The 22,257-nt window shown below is 39.5% G+C and overlaps 1 protein-coding gene across 5 annotated transcripts in view; it reads right to left on the bottom strand.

Annotated features, from left to right (window-relative positions):
- MPPED2 (metallophosphoesterase domain containing 2) overlaps nucleotides 1-22,257 on the bottom strand; it is a 210,675-nt gene that overhangs the window by 103,869 nt on the left and 84,549 nt on the right. For all 5 annotated transcript variants that reach the window (XM_055282056.2, XM_055282053.2, XM_055282057.2 and 2 more), the window contains exon 4: nucleotides 13,158-13,383. In XM_055282056.2, the coding sequence (XP_055138031.1) occupies nucleotides 13,158-13,383 (226 nt within the window). The remainder of the gene's footprint in view (nucleotides 1-13,157; nucleotides 13,384-22,257) is intronic.

Below are 22,257 nucleotides of genomic sequence, written 5' to 3'. Positions count from 1 at the left end.
AGTAATTGTTGAGGACAGACACTTCCACCTTCCCATCTTTGAATGGGATAATCTGTGAAATATGTACATATGTGCCAACCCACACACACACCCGGATCATATACGTGATGACGGCATCAAGTTTGAAGGACAGGGTTAATTTCCAATTACTCATAGACACACTTTATGGCTACAGAATGTGGCCTTTCTTCCTGACTATAAAAATAAAACTTACCCACTGTAAGAATGTACAAAATCCCAGGAAAAGTAGAATGAGAGAAAGAAAAAAAGAACATTCATAAGAGAAAATCGCTGTTATACTTGTGGTGTATTATCTTTCAGTTTTTGTTTTCTGACTATATTAGTATATGTTTTTATAATGCAATGATCCATCTGTACATTTTTGGTGAGGATATGGCTTTTAAAATGCTTACTGCTAAATATAAGATGAAAAACATACCATTGCTCTCTGATGACTGATGCTGATTCTTCAGGGGATGAAACCATTCAAGGTGAATGTAAGAATGCTTTTACTGGAACTGTGAAATCTTCATCCATGGGAGCATGTGGTTAACTGAGGAAAGTTTGCACAGCTTGGGAAACATAATTTTTAAGAATCGAGATGTCTACTTTTTGCATGATTTCTATTTTTGATGATTTTCTACATTTAACTATTTCCCTTTCACTGTTTTGTTCTACTCTTACTTGTAGAAACTCAGACAAAAAGCTTTTTTGGTCTCGTTCAGATTATTTGATGCAATATTTTCAGAGTGAGACAAAGAGAATGAATTTTCTCTGGCATATTTGTATTCTGCTTAGCCAATAATCCACTGATTCTGTTTATTGCAACAATCAACAAAGCAAAAATGCATTCATAATTATATATCAAGAGTTACAAAGTCTCAGAACTGACTTGAGAGCACTATTAAGCCTGTGGTTTACAGGCTAGCCAAACTTCAAAATTTCCTATGAACTGTTCCTATTTCTCCCAGACTTTTCAAAACAGAGTTCAAACTCTATAGAAGGTAATTCCTACAGCAAATAACCTTAAATACCAATACCCTCCTTAAAAACCAATATCTTCTGACTTTCCCTTCAATAGTAATCTTGAACGGCACATACAGTGTGAATGTAGCAAGGCACTCAATATCCTGAAAATTCACTCATCTTTCATGGGCCTGCCTCTGAAGCGGCTATGCAAGCTGGCAACCACACAGAATTCGCCTCCAGTAAGAATTATTTAAAAGCATAAAGGTCAGACCCAGCATCGTACACACACATTTGGGTTTTCCATTTTTCTACTTATTCTGCTGCCCAACAGGTAAGTACTTTTTTCAGAACTTATCTTTTTAAGGGAAATGGCTGAATGTGGATAAGAAAAGGAACTAGTCTTGGTTATTTCTTCTGAAAAACAGGAAGCATTAAGTAATGTTTAGCAACAGAAGCAGTAGCATCAGCATAGCCTAAAATCTTCATTCTCAAGTGCTTCCTAATTATTATTTAAAAATATATATATACAAATGCAAAACCCACAAATGAACCCTATGAGTTTTTAAAACAAACTTATCTTCCATAATTTTTCCCATTAAATCATAACACCAAAGGAAAAGAAGAAAAGTGGGAAGGAGACTTCTGCCAACAGCCTATTCCAACTAGTTAGTTTTGCCATCAATAATTTCTGATTAGGTTTTAGTCTAGCATCTTTTATTTTGTTCTTCGAAGATCAAAGCAAGAAAGATTTTTCTACTGATGATTGATTCAATAAGAGGCCTCAATTATGGCTAGTGATTTAAGAGTTGAACTTTTAAATCATTAAGACAATAAAACATTTTTTTTTCCTGAGTGTCTGTCTTTGACAATCCTCTTTCTAGAACCATGGTGCTCCAAAGCTACTTCCCATGGCTCATGAAGCCTTGTGTGGCATGGAAAGTCAGTATATCCTATTAGGTTTAGCTTTGAGATTGATATAACCCAGAAATTCAGTACATATGGTAGCTTCAAATGTAGAAAGAAAAACAATAATCACAGTTTATTAAACCAGGCAGCCATCAGAGGCACGTAGTTCTATATGCACTTATTTTGTACATAATGTATAAAAGAAGTGCATAATCAAGTTTAGGAAAGAATGAAAAATCAATATGTTGACTCTGCTCTTCTTTTTCTTTTCTTTACAAATACAGCATTGGTTTCGCTTAGTCTTCAATGTTGATTTACTGTTGATTCATATGAAATTTTAGCACCATTTTTTATTTAATGTGATCCATCCTGTAAACCCACCACACCAAGACATTGGGCCTGAAAATATCTAAATTAATCATTAAATATCACTGGCACCTTCAGATGCTGTCTTGGGAAATTTTATCCTGGGAAGACTATTATTTAAGCTAGGTCTTAACCACTTCCTCTAGTATGCCCTTCTATACCAGGTACTTCTCATTGCCTGTTTATTTCTTTTCTTGCTACAAATTTTATACTTGGACATTATTAGTTATAGTAACTGTATTTACACTTTAACCAAGCTGATCTTTTATATTTAAGCAAAACAGTCTTCCCATCTCTCCTGAATTAATGCAGATTTGTAGCTCACCTTTGCAGCTCTTTGCAGAATGCATATACATTCTGCTAACCCAGAGACTTCAAAGTTTGACTTTCACTTGGTGTTAGACCAGCCCTCATGGAACAGTCCACATTTAATTTATAGTCACCATCCAAGATTACTTTTGTTCTTCCTGGGTGGAAACACACTGCCAACATTACTCATACACTGAAAATGATACTCCATATAAGTGACCTTCAAAATGCCCATATGTCTTCATTTAACAGACATCTATCCACTCTTCCACGCCTTTTGACCAAATGCAGCGGAATATGGGGTTCCTTTCCTAAACGGTTTCTATGTATCCAGATCATAAGCAACCTGCCATGCAAAGAAACTGTACAATATTCACTTTAAACATTTTCTCTCTTCCTTTATCCCCCTTCCCCCACCAACACACAAACAGGGGTAAGCATTTTCCTAGACCAAGTTTCCCATTTATTTCATTTCTACTCTTTTTGCTTCTTCTCTTCTACCATGGTAATACCACCACAGAAACAAAGCAAACAAAACAAAACCAAAAAATAATAGCCATTACAAAACTAACAAGTGTTACCTTTCGGGGAAAAAAATATTAATTGAGCATTTACTGAGTGCCAGAAACTTAACATACATGATCTTATTTTAATCCCATGAAAAATACACAGAAGTAGTGAAGAACATAAAGGCTTTGGAAGCAAACAGATTTGGGACTGATTTACAGTTCTCTGCAAAATAAGTGTCCTTGAGTGAATTATTTAACTTCTCTAACCTTTAATTTTCTCATCTCCCAAATGAAGGTAATATTATCTCCTTTATAGGGTTACTTTGAGGCTTTAAAACAATTTTACATCTGGAACTTGTATGTGAATGATGCTCAATAAATAGTAGTTATTATTATTACTTATATACACATTTGACAGATGAAATTGTGGTTCAGAGAGATTGCATAACATGTGTAACAAGGTAAATAACATGTGTAACAAGGTAAATAAGTTCTAAATAATCAAAGTGAGAGCCAAGCTTATTGGGAACAGCCTGTTTCTAAGGCCAAACCCTGCGGAGCTCTATACCACTGCCTCCCTCCTTCTGTGAGTAGAACAGAGTTGTAGATGTTTGAGCTATGCCCAATGTGGGGATGCCTTCCTGCTGGGGAGGCCCTGCCAGAAGTTTTGTAGCCTAAGGAACTGTTTGTTTAAGGGAAGAGAGAATTAGCAATAATTTTTTTGGAGAACAGTTTCAACAAAGCCTTCACCATCAGAGGGGATGTCCCTAGGCACATGGTGGGTCTGCAAGCCCGACCAAGCCTCCCATGGGCTTATGGATGAACCCTTGAGAGGGTGGGTGACATCATGCCTTGACATTGCTCTCACAAAGCAGCCTAGAAGGCAGGGGGCTTCTCCTGTATGAAGCACATAACACAACATGGCTTTGATTATTAAGGCTCTATTGTGAAACAACTTTGGCAGCACGCAGGCTCATCAGAAGGGGCGGAAGGATGTCCTGCGGCTCTGCAGATGTGGTGCTGGCAAAAGAGGAGCACCCAGTGGAAGGAGCAACCTCATCTCTCCAAATATATGTGTGCTCCAAAACCCATCTCACCTTCATCAGAGATTAGGAGAAGGATGAAACGATCCAGTGTGGTTACCTAGACTAACTTGTGAACACATCTGAGCCACAGAGGAGAAATGCATCACAGGAAGACAGAAGCAGCTAAGGCTGGAACCAAATAAATACAGGTTAAGACTGTCAGTGGGACTCTAGTGGGCTCACTGTCTGGCGAGACCTGGAGAAGTTCATTCTTCACTTACAGTTCAGAGTACAAAATAAGTAATCAGTGTTTGTCAAGTAGCCTGAAAATAAATGGTACAGAATCTATATGACGCTAAGAACGCAATCACTGAGAATTCCGCCACTGAGAAAAGGGAATACTGTATATTTGACAATTGGTTTTAACGTCCATAGGACGTTCTGAGGGCCCACCTGGTCTAGCTTCCGACCAATCTCAAACTTGACACCAACTACTTTGACTGCAGCCTTGAAGCGACGGTCTCTGTATCTAAGAGTAACTTCTAGAGCTGCTCACAGTATGGGAATAAGGTATCTGAGCTGAAGAAATGATACCAAAGAACCTAAAATTGCTGGTGGAGACTTTCTTTGAAAACTCTCACTGCCGTACTGTGAGGTTTAATATGAGGTTTGTCCTACTCCCATTTCTCACTTTTATTGAACCATGCTCACCTGGAGAGATGCTAGATTTCTGAGTGTTCAGGAAGAATCTAGGTATATGTACCTTGTTACACATGTTATTAAAGCCCATGGACATCATTTAGGGCTTTGCTTGGTTCCATTTTGCTCTATCATCTCTAGTCTTCCGTTTTGTATGTCCATGACTGTGCTTGATCTTGTATTGGAAATACTTTCTTTCCTTTTGTTATTGGGTGTCTAATCTGTGTAAATCCTCAGTTCACCAGCCAGAGACATATCTCTACCACTACCACCCTGATTCATTCATTCATTCATTCAGAAGACAGGGACCAAGCATCTACTATGTGCCAGGCACTAAGCTTGCCTAGGGTATGCATAGAGGACAAAGTCCCTGCTCTGATGGAGCTTGTAATCACTTTATACTCTTTGTATCCACCGGCAGCAACTCTGGATTAAAAGGAGCCTATTAGCGTAATAGGAGAAAATGAAAGAACACCCAGCAGCCAGCCAGCCATGTCCCAAAGTGGAGGTCCAGGTCTTCTGTGGAGCACAGTGTGGGCCCATGGCAGGTCTGACTGCAGCCGAAGTACACTGCCAGCACTTCCCTCTTGGTGTATATGCCCAGGGCTGCTGTCTCTCTCCACTGCATGGTTCTTCAGAGGGAAAAAGCCACATGCAACCTATACTTGCCTCCTGATATGTGTGGTGGAGGAAGTTCCCTCTGTGGTGCAGGAACAGCAGGAACTGACTCATGCCTTATAACACATTAAGACATAAATCTGTGTGTGTGAGAGACAGGGTCTCACTCTGTCACCCAGGCTGAGTGCAGGGGTGTGCTCACGGCTCATTGCAACATCGACCTCCCAGACTCAGCAATCCTCCTGCCTCAACCTCCCAAGTAGCTGGAACTACAAGCACATACCACGCCTGGCTAATTTTTTTAATTTTGTAGAGATGGGGCCTCACTATGTTGCCCAGTCTGGTCTCAAACTCCTGAGCTCAAGTGATCCTCCAACCTCAACCTCCCGAAGTGTTGGGATTACAGGCACAAGCCACTGCACCTGCCCAATTTTTTTTTTAAACCCTAGTGTCTGAGTCACTTGTTTTTTCTCTTCCCTCAATGATCCTATTTTCCCCCAGAAGCACACCTCACCATTTAATCCTGAGAGCCCCTGATCCTATTTTCCCCTAGAAGCACACCTCACCACTTAATCCTGAGAGCCCCTGAAGGGTGCTGGCCTGGATTTCTGTACACCCTTTTTGCAACTAGATGAAAACGGCCAGGTCTTCTAAGATGAAAAGCAGCTACTTCCTGAGTTGCTCAGGCCACGGAGTAGACAGACACCTAGGATATCCTGGTTTAGTCTAGCAAACTCCACAAAGGAAGCTTGGATTCTAGTCCTATTTTGCCCTCAAATTAAGTCTGTAGCTTTGGGCAAGTCACTTTCTCTGTCAAAAACTCTCTATGTTGGTCTCTGTCAAAAGGAGGCAATAATGAACAGCAGTTGACATATAAACACTGTAAATGCTGGCTATTGTTAATTATTATTAGTAATACATACCCTGGTTAAAGAATTGTTGAGAGCCCCAAATGAGATAATACATATGAAAGTTCTCTGAGTGAAATACACCATCCAAATGTAAATTTATTATTGTTGTTTGCCGAATTGCTCTCTCAGAATGTGCAGGCAAAAATATAAATTATGCCAACGGTTGCTATGAAGCATAATTGAATGCAGACAAATACTTCTTTAGCACCTCCGCATTCTTCCATACAACCACCACCAACACATCAGATAAAGGCACCCGGCAGGCTTTGAAGGCTGAGTTGGACAGAGCTGGCAGAAAGGGGCGAGTGAGATCCCACATGACCAGCTCTGCATAAACTGGCTTTGGAAATGGTATTTACTGATTTGGTCATCAATGGGGAGGTAGGAAGCAAAGGGATCGGTTTTGCTTTCTCCTTTTTCAAATAAACAGGGCAGTTGTTAAACCAGAAGTGAATCTGATCCGGGCTTTAAGAGCAGTCAGCTGCATTCTGAAACACGCAAAAATGTAAACAGAGCCCTGTAACTCTAGACTAGGGCAGAACAGCCATAGGTTTCATAATGGGAGAGTCTGTGGGCCCTGTGCCAAGAAAAATGAAATGTTACCCTGGGCCTTTAAACAGAATCATGTAAGAGCAGAGTGCATATTTGTTTAACACACACACACACACACACACACACACAAAAGACCTTTTTCTGTGCCAATACCTTTCTGAACCCTCCTGAATAAAAGCTGAAATCCCTGAAAACGTGGTACAGAACCAATATTGTTTGCATAGTCTCATTCTTTAGTGCCAAAGGATTTTTCTGCTGAACAGGGAGCTGTTTCTTTCTTTTCTTTTGTCTTCTTCTTCTTCTCCTTTCTTTTTTTTTTTGCCCAAGTTCATTACAAAGTATGACTGAGAAAATAAAATAAATGAGCCCATTCCACCCATCCCTGTATCTGAATTCTATCATATGAGTTGCCAGTTGGTTTTCTAATCCTCTCATTCAATATCTGCTGTTAATTTGTTCGCTATTTCAAGAACTTGAAGACTGTCAGCAAAATACATGATGCATTACAAAACTTATAATTGGAAATAAAAACATCTGACGCTTTTCTGACAGAGTAAACATAAAGTACTATTGCACTGATCAGAACAAGGGAAATGTGAGCAACCTTGTAGCTATTTGTGTGCAAACACAATTAGAAATGCTGCAGAGAGTGAAATCAACACTCAACTCCCACTTTGAAAAATGCTGAGAAAATTACATCTAAATGAATGAATGAATTCAACATGGTTATGATAGGAAATGAGAGGAAGAGACGAAGGGAAAACAAATCCTGCTCACACTTCCTTTGAAAATGCGACTCAACGGACTTTCTCTTCCTATTTCAGCCATTTTAGAATTGCACTGCCTAGGCCTGATCTAATTTTCCTGCTGGAGAAGTTAAGGCACTTCCTCCACAGTTACTAAATCTGACAAATTACACCTGGGTCCACTCTAACGTGAAAAAATGTGCTCTTTGTTCCTGACCCCTTGGTCAGCCTAGAGATCAAATTCCTGGACATTGGAAAGCCCCACTCATATTCATTAAAAGCCACGGGAGACCAGCTCTGTATTTCTGTTCAAGAGAAGAACGAGGTGCAGGCTTTCGCTGAACAATACAACTGCTCTGCTCCAGTCAGCGCAATATAGACCTTTCACTTTCTGCAGCTTGGCCGCTGATCAATTAGTATGTGGATTTTTTTTCTTCTGCACAGTATCTTAGTATCAAAACAGCAAAAGAAGAGCCTAGTCCCACGAGCGAGTTTACCCCAACTGCTTGTGTTAAAAAGCTGGCTACAGATTCAGTAATCAAAAATACAAAGATGATTTCAAAATTCTACCTTCCCTCTACCCAGCCAGACATGCCATTAGTTACCACAGGGGCTACTATTTGACAAATTAGAATTTTGTTCCCTTTCTAACCATACTCACCCTTTGAGAAAGATGTTACAGAGCTGAGAGTGAGTCACAAAGACAAAATTGGGCACCATTGGTGGCAGAGAATCAATTTTAGGTATGCAAGCAATCCACAAGCTCTCCCATGGTATGAAATAAGTATGAGGCTGACCCACCTGCCTGACAACACAAAACCTTCTTCTTCTGCACTCCCAAAAAAGAATGAGAAAAAAACAACAATAGGAGAAGTGAAGCAAATCTGTGGCTGAACTGTTAAAAAGATCCCTGATGCCTTTCTTCCAGATTCTTGGAAGAATGAGATGGTAAAGGAATGTATACAGATGCCATAAAACCTGCCTTAAGGCCTCTTGAGGTAAGGGTGCCCCCAGAGAATTAATCAACTCTTGCCCTCCCATCTGAGGGAGCCCCTTTCCTTCCAGACCTGGCATCCCACTTATAACATCTTCAGTTTAGGCCACTGAATTTTCCCAGACCTATCAAACCACATTCAAAGCCTCTTCCTTGGGGATCTAGTAAGTACTACAGAACATTATGGTTGCAAATATATATGAATGCTCTGGTGTGTTGTAAGTTATTTTCTACATACCAATTCCTGTTAAATTGTAAATTAGAAAACACTACTTTAATTCTCCCCAGTCTTGAGGTAGCTTTCAGCTGTGTTGCAAGTTATGAATGTGTAACGAATACAGACTAATATTCTTTTTCTGTAGCTAGACCAAGCCACAATCCATATTTTCTAAATACATGAATTATAGCTATTTTCCTAGTCTGATGGCAATTACTTTTGAGAAACTTGTGAATCCTTAATATCAGGGTTCTTATTTTGATTTCTATTTTTAAAACCACTAGCGGTATCAGCAATGCAGAACTTAATACTTCCTCCAAAAAAATCACTGTAAAAACAGGGAAATCAAACAATCAATTTACATTATTTTGGACTGAAATATCTGTTGGGTTACTAAGCAGGGACTCACCTATGTGTAAATCTCAGAGATGGAAAAAATCTAATTTCCAAAGGGAGAAAAGTGGTACCTATGGTATAAGTTCTCCCAAACGTTGCTTCGAGGCAAATTCTTAACAATAAAAGAGGTTAAAAATTGTACAAGACATCAAAGTAATTCAAGCATGCTCACAAATATGTATTGTTTTTGAAAATTCTAACTTTGATGACCATTTAAGTGGGTGGCATATGAGAGAAACTAGGGCAGACCTCATTCCTCACGTTTTACAACTAATGAAGAAGTTAAGTGACTTGCCTAGTGTCACCCAATGAGCAGAAGGTGAACTAGGGCTAAAACTTATCCAATCGCACTCCTAGTCCCATAGTTTCCTTACGAAGGCTGACAGAGGTATAAAGTAGTTTGGAAACACTAATGCATCACTATTAGTAGTAATAGCTAACATTTACCAAATGCTTACTCCATGCTAAAAAGTCTTCTATGTACTGTGGATGCATTAATTCTATCTTCATAACAACCATGAAACCATAATGTTTTCTCCCATTTTAGAGATGAAACAGAGGCAGGCAGATGTTCAGAAACTCACCCAAGGTCCCACTGAGTAAGTGGTAGAGATGGCAAATACTCTCCTCCCTAGGACAGAAATGCTAATGCAGACATTTCTAAATCAATGTTCAGATTATCAGTAGTTCTGGGAATGTTAATTTTGACGAAATATCTTCACAGTGAGATCCAAACTACTGATGCCTCCCAAAAACAGATGATGAAACTGAAATGTCCTTTTTGTCAACCTCTGTATTCTTGGTCAAAATACAAAGTATCAACAATTCCAATGGATGGGGCAAAAATCATTTAAAGATCTCCCTCATTGTAAAGAGATGCCCAATAGGAAATGGTTGAAGCTTTGTGGAAATCTCAACAGACATTAAATCTAACGACAACTTTAGGAGAACATTCAGAAGACTGATTAGTGCTTATTTTCTTGACTTTGCTGCCCTTGCCAGTATTAAAATTAAAACATTTTAAATGACATCAATCCAGTTCAGATATAAACTTTGTCTGCAGTTTGCAGCACCACCAAAAACAGATCATGCCCTGTCACATCACATATCTGAATTAGTCTGTTTGTTCAATTTCTTGAGATGCTGCAAGATCTGCCTGAGGACCAAAATCATTCCCTCATTCATCACAGCTACAGTCTAGTTTAGCTGAACCCTGTCCTAAACAGATTTGAATCAGCTCAGATAATGGAGGAAGTTTGTTGCTGTCATCATTTCAGCAACTATCAATCTAGGGATCTCTGAACATCTGCTTGCTCAGGAATAGCCTTAAATGTCCTGTGCCTTTTAAGGATTTTTTCAAAAGTAATCTTAAATTATTTTTAAACAATGATCTTAACTTGCATGTAGAGCATCTCTGCCAGTCAGAGGTCATTCCTTAAACTACTGTACTGACATTAAGAACTGGGCTGTGAAGCTAGAAATGCTCTGTCTCCTGCCCTTTACCCAGAAATGCTAATATCAACATCCTACATGACCCCAGATTACAGTTTGACAGGACTGATTTCTGCTGTTTATTCTCTTGCCCTTTACCACGTTCTCACACATTAAAAAAATAAATTGACGTACCTTGCTAAAGCTAGGTATAAACTGGATCTGAGGATTATAACCATCAATTACCACATCCCCACCCCTGCCACCCCTCGGTCATGCTGCATACCCTGGAATCAGACTCGCCAGGTTCAAATCAGACCTCTTATTATCTGTGGTGATTCTTGAGCATTTACTTAACTTTTCTGCACCTGGATTTTCTTACCTGCCAAATGAGAATCATAATAGTGCCCATCTCCTAAAGGTATTTTGAGGATTAAATGAGGTAACACATATACAAAAAACGTAGGACAATGCCTGGCATATAGGAAGTACTTAATTAAGAGTTCAAAATCATTGTCAGGGTTGATTTTAAACAGAGATGTACTTCCTGTACCCACTCACCAGTCCTTCTGGATACCAACTCGTAAAGCTAGAAAAAAAATTACAGAAAATATCTCAACCTTTTAACTTACAGAGGACAAGCCAAACTGTCGAGTAAAGTGGCCAATCTGAATTCAATCTGCTTGTCTTTTTCCAGTCCTATCCACAACTCCTAGTGAAGGACTGGGGTACTTTTCTGTATTGAGCGAGTAAAGGTGAGTTCTTCTGCTCTAGATACACACACACAGGTCAGTTTTGCTCTACATACACCCTCAAAAAAAAAAAAAAAAAAAGTCCTAGAACCTGCTGATACTGACAATCATTTAGTCTAACATTCTCATTTTAAAGATAAAAAAAAAAAACAAAAAACTGGTTCTAGGGCCTAAACGACTTGCCTAAGTTCACACAAATACTTGGTGGGAGAGCCCAAGGCCAGAAAAATTATAATTCATACCCTAAGCAAGCTATCCAATATTCTCTTAAGTCCACTGCAAACTTTACCTATTTTATCCTCATCATAACCCTCTAAAATAGGTATCATCTTCACCATCTTAGAGATGTGAAAACTGAGGCTCAGACACTGTGAAGTAACTCCTTTAAAACCTGACAACTGTCAACTGATACAGTCAAGATTGACATGCTTCTTGTCTGGCCTCCAAGGATACATGTAGCCGTTTCAAGTTTTCCAGAGCTTAGTTCTGAGAATTCTAGTGCCAGCTCTCAACCAGTAACTTTCAAACCACCTGTGCATCAGTCTTGCCCAGGGAACTTTAAAAAATACAAACTGCTGGGCTTCATCTCAGGAAGGACAATCAGAGTCTCCGGAGGTAGGGCTTCAAAATCTGTATTTCTACAGAGACGGTAATTCTAATGTGTAGAGAGATTTGAGAAACCCTAATCTAAGCAAGATATTTTATGACTGCTTCCAGTACAAAATGAGAAGGAAATGAGTTACCTAAGGCTGATGGAATGTTCAGAGTAGCTGAATCTACGTGAAGGGTAACATGGTGACCTCCTCTCAAATCCTTCTGTGTCACACAGACATATACCCAGCCCCATATACATAAACATATACAGCCAGCCCTCTATAATCAGAGGTTCCGCATCCAGGGATTTAACCAACAAAGGATAGAAAATATTAGAAAAAGGGCCAGGAGCGGTGGCTCACACCTGTAATCCCAGCACTTCGGGAGGCCAAGGCAGGCCAATCACCTGAGGTCAGGAATTCAAGACCAGCCTGGCCAACATGGTGAAACCCCGTCTCTACTAAAAATATAAAAATTAGCTGGGTGCAGTGGCGTGTACCTGTAATCCCAGGTACTTTGGAGGTTGAGGCAGGAGAATCACTTGAACCCAGGAGGTGGAGGTTGCAGTGAGCTGAGATCACACCACTGCATTCCAGCCTAGGTGACAGAGAGATACTCCATCTCAAAAACAGCAACAAAAAAAAAGGAAAGAAAGAAAAGAAAAGAAAATATTGGAAAAAGGATTGCACCTATGCTAGATATTTTTTGTCAATAATCCTTAAACCATAAAGTATAACAATGATTTACATCATATTTACATTGTATTATGTATTATAAGTAATTTAGAGATGATTTAAAGTATTCACAAGGATGTGCATAGGTTATATGCAAATACTACACCATTTTATATAAAAGACTTGAGCATGATGGAATTTTATCCGTGGGAGGTCCTGGACCAATCCCCCACGGATACTGAGGGAGGGATGACTGTGTATATCTAGGAAAGCTTTAACTCCTATTGATCTTGCCTAAAGGGATCTCTATCACAAGGAAAACAACAAATGTTGCATTTTGCAGCAGTACAGTATGTATTTTGTTGGAAATACAGCAATAAGGTTTCCTTTCATCCTAATCATTTTCATTTAAAGCATCTAAATCTGAGCTATGTTTTCTTGGTACTGAGCTAAAAAGCAATGTGGAAAACTGTTTGAATCGTCACTTACCAAGGTGCACCATATATCCTGAATCCCTTCACTGTTACCTCCGAATCTTGTAAGTAAATGCTGTTTGTCAGGAGGGACTGAACATTGTCAAAGTCCTCTGGTTTCAATTTGGACACAGAGGGGAAACGGTAGTAGTCCTGTTTAACAAGGTCTGCCATGAATTCCTTATCAAATGTCAGTTCATGATTCCCAGCAATCACTATTTTATATTCATATGGCAGGTTTCCTGAAATAAGAAAAAAGAGCACCAATTAGTACGTTCATTTCCCATCACAAAGTACAACAGCCGAGACTGTGTGATTAGCAGACAGCTCACCCAAATGAAATAGCTCACAAATTCCTTTACATTTCCATGTGAACTAGAATTTATGACTACTCCTTTATGCTAACAAAAATGACAATAACGGGAGATAGGAAGCTGCTAAGTAGCTAAAACGTTGCTAAAAAGACATTAAGTTTTCTAGTTCCATTTCCCTCTTCTGTATGCTATGTATTCGTTGTGATGAATCCACAGGGTAATGAATCCACACTTTATATTTATCCAGTAAAAATCTCTTTAATCACGATCCTTAAGAGAAGGTCTGTACCTAGTTTGGTCCTCAAAACATAATCTAACCAACTATTCTTAACAACTTAGATAACTACTAGATTTTTAGTATATCCTTCATACAAAAGACATGGCATAGTCAAAGACTCCATAGTTGACATACATGAAAGGAACCAGATAGTACAATTTCATATTTCAACTCTAATTTTAAGTTTACTTTTTGGGTTGTGAATAAAAAGAACATTAGTAAGGGCCCCCTGATTAGAAGGCTAACTTTCCTCCCATTGCGATGGGAGAAGAAACTGTAAAGCTTAACCCTCTTTTAATATTTATGGTATGGAAATGTGAGTTCTCGGTGTGTGCTTTTTATGCAAAAGTTTCCCGATCAAAATGAGATAATTCTGGGAAGAAGAATGAAAGCTATAAAGGAAAACCCAAACACCAGACTTCTGCATAGATTTATAATGTTTGAATAAAGCACGGGTCATACATATTAATAAATCACCATGATGCTATAAGAACCAAAATCCAAAGGGAGATAGTGCCGGGCAGCTGTCCCCACCTGAAATTAATGTTCTTTTCTTTACTCTGTCACTACCCATATCTCAAGCCTCACTGTTCATCTGCTGCTTTTTATTTTATTTTATTTTATTTTGGAGGAAAAAAAGAGTGGGACAATGGCACCTATAATTCCAGCTTTCTGAGACCTGTGGGTCTGATGCAAAATTAATGTTTCCTGCTATTCCAGGAAGAATTAAAGTTACCACTAGCAGGAAATTGAATACACTTGTTGTAAGAACTGGTCCTTACCAGCAAGCCAGAGTCTCAATGATTTCATTAAGGAAGCTTAGTGGGGAAGAGATTTTTGTAGGGGAGGTGAGGGGAGCAAGTTCCGTCGTCGGTCCACTTGGATTTCAGCAATTCAAACTGTAAAGATTACATTGTGAAGTCCACACAGTCTCAGCAGCACATCACAAACGTATTTGCTAATATTGAAGCAGTTTTTAAGACTGCCAAACCATGTTTTGTAATAGTACTGCCTTTTCTTTAGCTATTAATTGTTAGATTTCTGCCAATAATAAAATTGCATATATAGCACGGGCAATAATGCGGAGGCCTAAGAGAGAGATGAAAGCAGTCTGATAGAGAATAACACTGCAGAGAGAAGAAACCAAACGCTGAGGCCAAGCAGCAATGGATATCTTTGACTACTAGCCCACAGTGCTGTATGTCACGTCTTTGGCCTCAGTTATTTGCAAGGCTATGCTGAAGAGTTCAAAAAAGAATAGGAAGACTCCCTCAAATGCATGCTTATGCGAATTTGGTAATTAAGAGTATGATGCGCATAGCAAGTTGTTTGGATAGAATGGTGGTATTTTGCACAATTCCGGAACTTCAAGTGCAGATGAAAGATATATTAATAGGGCCACAAATTCCCAGTACTGCACATGCTGGAAATTTGTGAGAGGCCCTACAACTCTAATATCATGGCTCTGTGAACCTATGAGCCTAATACTGCTCCCCGCCCCAATTCACCTGTGCTCCCAAAGCCGGAACAGGCTAAAACGTTTTCCCAGGCAGCAATCTCTTCCAAGGCTGGTCCTTACTGTGTGATTCTTAGAGCAGAAGATTTTACCTGTACAAATCACACTGTAGTTGCCCAATTCCCCTTTAATCATTCACGATGATGGACTCACTGTAAACCCTTTCATTATGTGCCGCCGCTGTTGCAGGAAGCCTGGATTTCTCAATTTATCCTCGTTTTAGGGCTCGGGTTCAGGGATAGCACGGCTGAGACTAGCCACTATGGCAAAGGAAGTATATTTTCCCTCTTCAGACTGGGTTTTTTCTTTCTTTCTTTTTTTTTTTTTTTAAGTAAAACTGCTGCAAAGTAAATCTTTCTCCGAAAGACAAGCATCTTTGGTGTCTTTTAAATCAAATTTTGGAGACTCAGCATAAACAGGTAGCCACCAAAATGAAGAGCCACAGAAAAGGTGATGATATTTACACATCACCAACAAACTCATCTCTTTCTGAGAATCCAGTAGTAGCTTCCAACTTCCATCCTCTGTTACCGATGTTATGAGATTGTCTGACATATTTTCTATTTTGCTGAACTGACCTTTCATCTATAATCTGCCAACCTTTATGTTTTATATGAAAAGTGTAAACAGGGCAGCTGACAAATCTCCTGTTACTTGATGGCATTTTCGTTTTTTTTTTTTTTTTTTTTTTTTGCCAGACTAGATTAATTTGGAAGGCTCTGCAGTCAAGCTTCAAACTTCTTGGTATTCAAATAGCAACACTTTAAAATTGTCAGGCAAAGAGGTGCCTGCCTTTTTCCATTTTATTCAGATCATGCCAGCTAAACTGACCTGCTTGTATAAAAAAAACCAAGGCCATATATATACTCTAACAAGGAAAAAAAAATCCTTGCTCTGAATGACCCAAAGAACTCTACCAGCCGGGCACGGTGGCTCACACCTGTAATCCCAGCACTTTGGGAGGTCGAGACAGGCAGATCACCTGAGGTCAGGAGTTTGAGACCAGCCTGGCCAACGTGGTGAAACCCTATCTCTACTAAAAATACAAAAATTAGCCGGCCGTGATAGCAGGAGAATTGCTTGAACCCCGGAGGTGGAGGTTGCTGTGAGCCGAGATTGTGCCATTGCACTCCAGCCTGGGTGACAGGAGCAAAACTTGTCTCAAAAAAAAAAAGAAAGAACCCTACCAACCAACCAGTTTCATCATTCCCAAGGCATGGTCTATGTTCTACTAATGGTACACAAGATTATTTTAGGTGAAATGGAAAGGAACCTTTGACAAAATGTCAAATAGTTTTGTATTTTAAAACTACTTTTAAGAATGCATTGTTTAGACAAATACAATATAAAAGTATAAGTAATGATATATAGCTTCCTTTTTTCTATCTTTATATGTAAAATAAGAGGTAATTTCAAGAAAATTACTGAGCAAATAGTAGAGGTAACTTACAGGTACGATAAAGTGACAATGGTAGCAAGTGAATTAATGAGATGTGGAAAACTTGCACATCAGTTCAGGTTAGAGCTACAGAATATAAGTGAGACCATAAAAGAGGCAGTTATTTGAGTTTTATCTATTCTGTATCTTCTGCACTTAGTGGTGTCACATAAGTAGATGCTCATGAACTGAAAGTCAACTGGGTCCTCGCTGCTCCTTGACAGTTCTAAGTGCCTCCACACTCTAGCCACTACCTCCCCAAAGCAGCCATCACAAAATTTGTCCAGGTTCCTCTCTAGCTCCCAGGATCCAACTGAGCCCCTCTCCAGACATGCAAAATATCCTCTAACCACATGTGTACAGAAGGAGGGAGGTTCTCTTCACTTCTGCCTTTTCACTTTCCCATCACACCATCTGTTTGCATCTTCTCATCTTTCTAACAGAGGTTGAGCATCCTTTATCTGAAATGCTTGAGACCAGAAGCGTTCAGGATTTTGGATTTTTTTCAGATTTTGGAATATTTGTGTTATACTGATTGAACATCCCAAATCCCAAAATCCAAAATCTGAAATGCTCCAATGAACATTTTCACTAAGTGTCATGTCAGTACTCAAAATGTTTCAGATTTTGGAACACTTTGGATTTTGGATTCTCATAGTAGGGATGTTCAATTTGCAAACTGACCTCTTAATCTGACTCCTCCTACTCCCACAAGCACCTTCCTTTTCCAGGCATCTCCTCTCTTTGACATTTTGGGCCTCTCTCTATACATTGAATCCTCCTCCTTGGTAAGTTTATATTTACCCACTCCAAGAAAACAAAAACAAACAACCCTGGACACATACACACACACATATGTGCCTCAAACATGATCTTAAACATTCCTTGACTTTTTTGCTTCTTTGAGATGCTTCCTCATTTCACTTCTAAACTTCTTAAAAGAGGATTCCATAAGCTTGCTGCTGGTGGGACCAATTCAGCCCTCAGATGTGTTATGCTTAGCCCTCAACTGAGGTTATTATTTGTTTGTTTTTTGTTTTGTTTTGTTTTTGTATTGAACTAACATCTAGAACTCAGGAAATATCACCCAAAAGTTTCTGCACTTCCAGCTCCTTCTGGAAAATTAAGGCACAACTGACCTCCAGTCTGCCAGCAGATCTTCCCTCTCTGATTTCTTCTTCTCATACAGCCCACTTACCACATTTGTTTTGCCTGATGGGCCACTATATTATTAGATTTAACAATGTACAGCCAAATGGTTACTCAAAAGTTATTCAATGCAATCTGGCTTCTGCTTCTACTCTCCTTCCAAAAACGTCCCTGGAATGTGACTAATAACCTCCTAATGGCCAAAGCCATGACTTTTTCTGAATTCTGACCTCTGTTGATCACACTACAGTGGTGTGATCCATTCCCTTGATTACTGCTGTGGCACTCTCCAAGTTCTCCTCCTCCCTCTCTGATATTTCCTCTCCTCTCTCTTCTTCTTCAGCTTTCTTTGCATCCTATCTCATCTACATGCTTATTCCATGACACTCTCCTTATTCATCTTTACTTCTATGGGCAGTATTTAATAGTTTCTTACTGTGCTTCTCACATTTCTATTCCTAATGATTCGATCTTAAAACTATTACAATTCAAACTGTGGACGCAGCATGGGGATAAGAATGGGGACTCTGTAGTTTCTGCCACATGTTAGCTGTATGACCTTGGAGATTCCTTATCTTCCCTAAAGTGCACTAGCAAAATGGGGATAATAACACCTACCTCATGAGTTTTGGCAAAGATAAAATGAAATATAGCCTCTAAAGCACATGCATGGTGCAGAGTTAAACCATCAGTGCACGTTCACTATTATTACTCCATTTTTGAGTTTCGCTTTTGCATGTGACTTGTCTCCTCACAGACTTGAAGACATGGATCATGGCTTGTTGTTCCTTATTGACCCAAGGTACCTAGTCCCATATCTTCAAAATGGCAGACACACAACTCAGATTTGTTGAGTAAGTGAAGGAACAAAAGAACTTCCACAAGATTTTCTGGGAACTTCCATAGAATTTCAGGAACTCAGGTTGTCATCTTGGGCTATGGCAAGGTTTAAGCCAATGTCACATTTTCTTCCAACTTTAAGCCCACATGAAGTGTCCTGTTCCTTCTCCCCAACATCCAATCTAGCCGACTAATCACCTCTTTTTAAACTACAGTTTTCTCAAATATAAATAGGGTAAAAATAAAATACTGCTTCTAAAGTATGGTGAGGATTAAACAAGATCCTGCATATAAACAACCTGCACAGTTTCTGACACTTTATATTCACTCAACAGACATTAGCTGTGTTGTTATGTTATTGTCATGACCATCTTTCCCAATCGCCATCAATAAATCATTGGTTTATCCACAAATTGCACCACTCCCTGATGCCAGGCACAATGTCAGTACTCTTAAAGCAAAGCATCTGAAGATGAAAAAGAACATTTTGATTTTTCTCATGGCAGAAACTGGCATGTTCCAACATGTCTTTCAAACTAACAAAAGTATTATTAGGGCCAATAAGCATTTGGATCTAAAAGTGAAGGTCAGTGGGCCTATGAGGCCTCCAACCTGCACAAAATGCAAACACAGCACCTCTGTTGAGATAATCCTAACCTCACACAATGTATTCCCTTAACACACAACTTTTTGCCTCCTTCTCTTGTCCAGATATCTCTGTCTTCCAGTATTTATCAAATACCAAAAAATGTGCCAAGAGTGGCCTCTCATTCATGAATGATTAGTATAACCTGTAATAGATAGCATCCAGACTGTTTCTCTCAAGAGTGACTACTCATGCGGAATATCCACAATTTCTTCTTAGAATCAGGTGGGGGTATTCTTCTATGAGTAGGTAGCAAGGAATAGATGAAAAGTTTAAGATCTCCAGCTATGCACATGTCTGATGAACTCTATAACAGTTAAAACAAACACATAGCAACTTATGTCAAAGTCAGCATAACTCCCTTATAAAACTCTGGACATTTAACATGCCACTTATAATGGCTCCGAAGAATCACAGCATATGAACCCCTAAGGGTCCTCCAAGACAATCTAGTGGTTTGAAGTTGTGCTCCGTGAAGCCTCCCCAGGGATGGAGAAGGGCAGAGGGGAACGACCTTCTCTGAGGTTCGCCAGAGCAGCTATGCTTTCCTTGATTTTACCATCTGGGGAAAGATTTCATCATTCGAAGAAAGATAACCCCGGCTTAAAAAAATTAAGAGGAAACCACTGATTCATGCAATTCCACTTTATGGATGAAGAAACTGAGTGCCAGAGAGGTGCTGCCACTTACTAAGCACAATCACAGGCCACAAGTGTGGCCAGAATCTAGCTCTTTGGCTCCCAGACCACTAGTTTTCAGATGACCCCACATATGTGACAACTTGATAAAGTTTGACTTAAGGCCTACTCGTACATGAATGCTCCTCATGCCATTCTCCATCTATAGTAACCTTTTATCTAATATTAAGCATTTATGGCCCTTTTTGTTTGTACCCATGAAACAGAACTCTCCATTCTAGATGCTTCTCTGGCTATATCGCAGACTTCTCCTGTATGGGAAATGAGGCAGTGTCAGCCTCACGCTATGACAATTAAAACACATCCTGGCTCAATTAAAACATTCCCTGAATGCTACTGCAGCTGCTGGTATAATTTCTTACCTACAGGCTCCCAGGAGAATGTGGGAGCCTACCCAATGAAGAGAAGGCCAACTTTATGTGAGGTCCCAGAATCTAAAAACTTGTTGGCTATAATTATGAGAATTAGGATGAGATTTTGATAGGAGAATGGAGGTCTAAGGTAATAAATTCAAACACCTACACGGACTAGGGCAGTAAAGAAACAATGTGAATTGGGCTGAACTAGGTGGAAGATAATAGAGAACAATGAGGGGACTGGGGGCACATGTGCATCAGCATTTTAAAATAAACATACATAAGCACTGCTCTGGCCAAACATGATTTCCTCTCTAGCTTGCCCCTCTCCCTCAATACAAGTTAATGTTCCTCAAAAATAAGTATCAAACAACTGCAATCAGGTTTTCTGCTATAAATCATTATAGAATGAATTCCTCTAGAAAACTCAAGTTTAGGTCAAACCAAAATCCAAGGTCAATTCCAGAACATTCACTTTTCCCAGGAATCTGCCTGTGATATGGTTTGGCTGTGTCCCCATCCAAATCTCATCTTGAATTGTAGTTCCCATTATCCCTACGTGTTGTGGGAAGGATCTGGTGGGAGGTAATTGAATCATCAGGGTGGTTATCCTCATGCTGTTCTCAAGATAGTAAGTTCTCACAAGATCTGATGGTTTTATAAGGGGCTTTACCTCCTTTTGCTCAGCACTTCTGCCTGCTGCCGCCATGTGAAGAAAGACGTGTAGGCTTCCCCTTCCGCCATGATTATAAGTTTCCTAAGGCCTACCCAGCCTTGCTGAAGTATGAGTCAATTAAACCTCTCTCCTTTATAAATTACCCATTCTCAGGTATATCTTTAATAAAAGCATGAGAACAGACTAATACAGCCTGCCAACTGTTAGAAGACAACTCTTGCCTCATACTCTCCATTCCTCATGAACAGGGAATATGGAAAACAGGGGCGACCACAATGGTTCATCAGGTCGTGGTTAACACCAAATATCCTTTCTCCACACTCTTTTTTTTTAAATCAGAGATCTGGTCGGCAAGGCTAATTGATCACTATCTCCTATTTACTCCTGCTAAAACCAAGAGAAAAACCCCAGCATTCAGCAGTAGTTCTTTGTGAAAGAGAGCCTCCAAAAGCAAACATGGCTTGTCATTTTCCTGTATAAAAGAGAACCTAGCTCCATAAAGCTGACATATTTTAAGACTGCCAATCCCTATGCCCTCTCCCCTCTATTCTCCCAAATTATAGATTTTTAAAATATATAAGGAAACCAAAAATGTCTGCGGCATAACACTCACAGTCAGTAAAGCTCATTCTATAGCAGGAAGAAAAACAACAGAGATGACAGGACAGAAGAAGAACTTGCTATGGCTCCCAGGTGCCCGGGAAAATCAAATTCACAAGGCGCAGCCTTCAGGCTCACTTTCCCTTGGCAATGTGCTAGAAAAAAAAGCTAACTTGTTGGGATTTAAAAGAATCAAACAAATATACAGTCAGACCTGTTATCACAGGACTGTTTCTAAATAAGAGATATATAACAATTTGATCACATTTCTGAAACCTGCCTGCAATGGGGCAGTGCCAGGTGCCTGTTTTAAAACCCTGTTCCCTAATGCCAGTGATATAAAGTTACTTTGTTTTACCCAAGGCACACAGAAGGAGGAATTTTTTCCTATTTAAAATTATTATTATATGTTTAATATTGTAACTCCAGCAGGAACAGGAAAAATGTTACAACTTTTGAAGCCTCTCTATTTCACTGAGGAATGAATAAGAATAACCTGGGCTTGAAAACGGGCCAAGCAGACAATTCTGCAGTAGGATGAAAGGAAAAAATACCAACTGCTAGGAGCATGGAAGAACTATGAGGCTCAGGATGGGCTAAGGAGAC

Source organism: Symphalangus syndactylus, chromosome 6 (assembly GCF_028878055.3).
Source record: "Symphalangus syndactylus isolate Jambi chromosome 6, NHGRI_mSymSyn1-v2.1_pri, whole genome shotgun sequence".
NCBI classification, from domain to species: domain Eukaryota; kingdom Metazoa; phylum Chordata; class Mammalia; order Primates; family Hylobatidae; genus Symphalangus; species Symphalangus syndactylus.
This window is presented reverse-complemented; position numbering and strand designations above follow the sequence as displayed.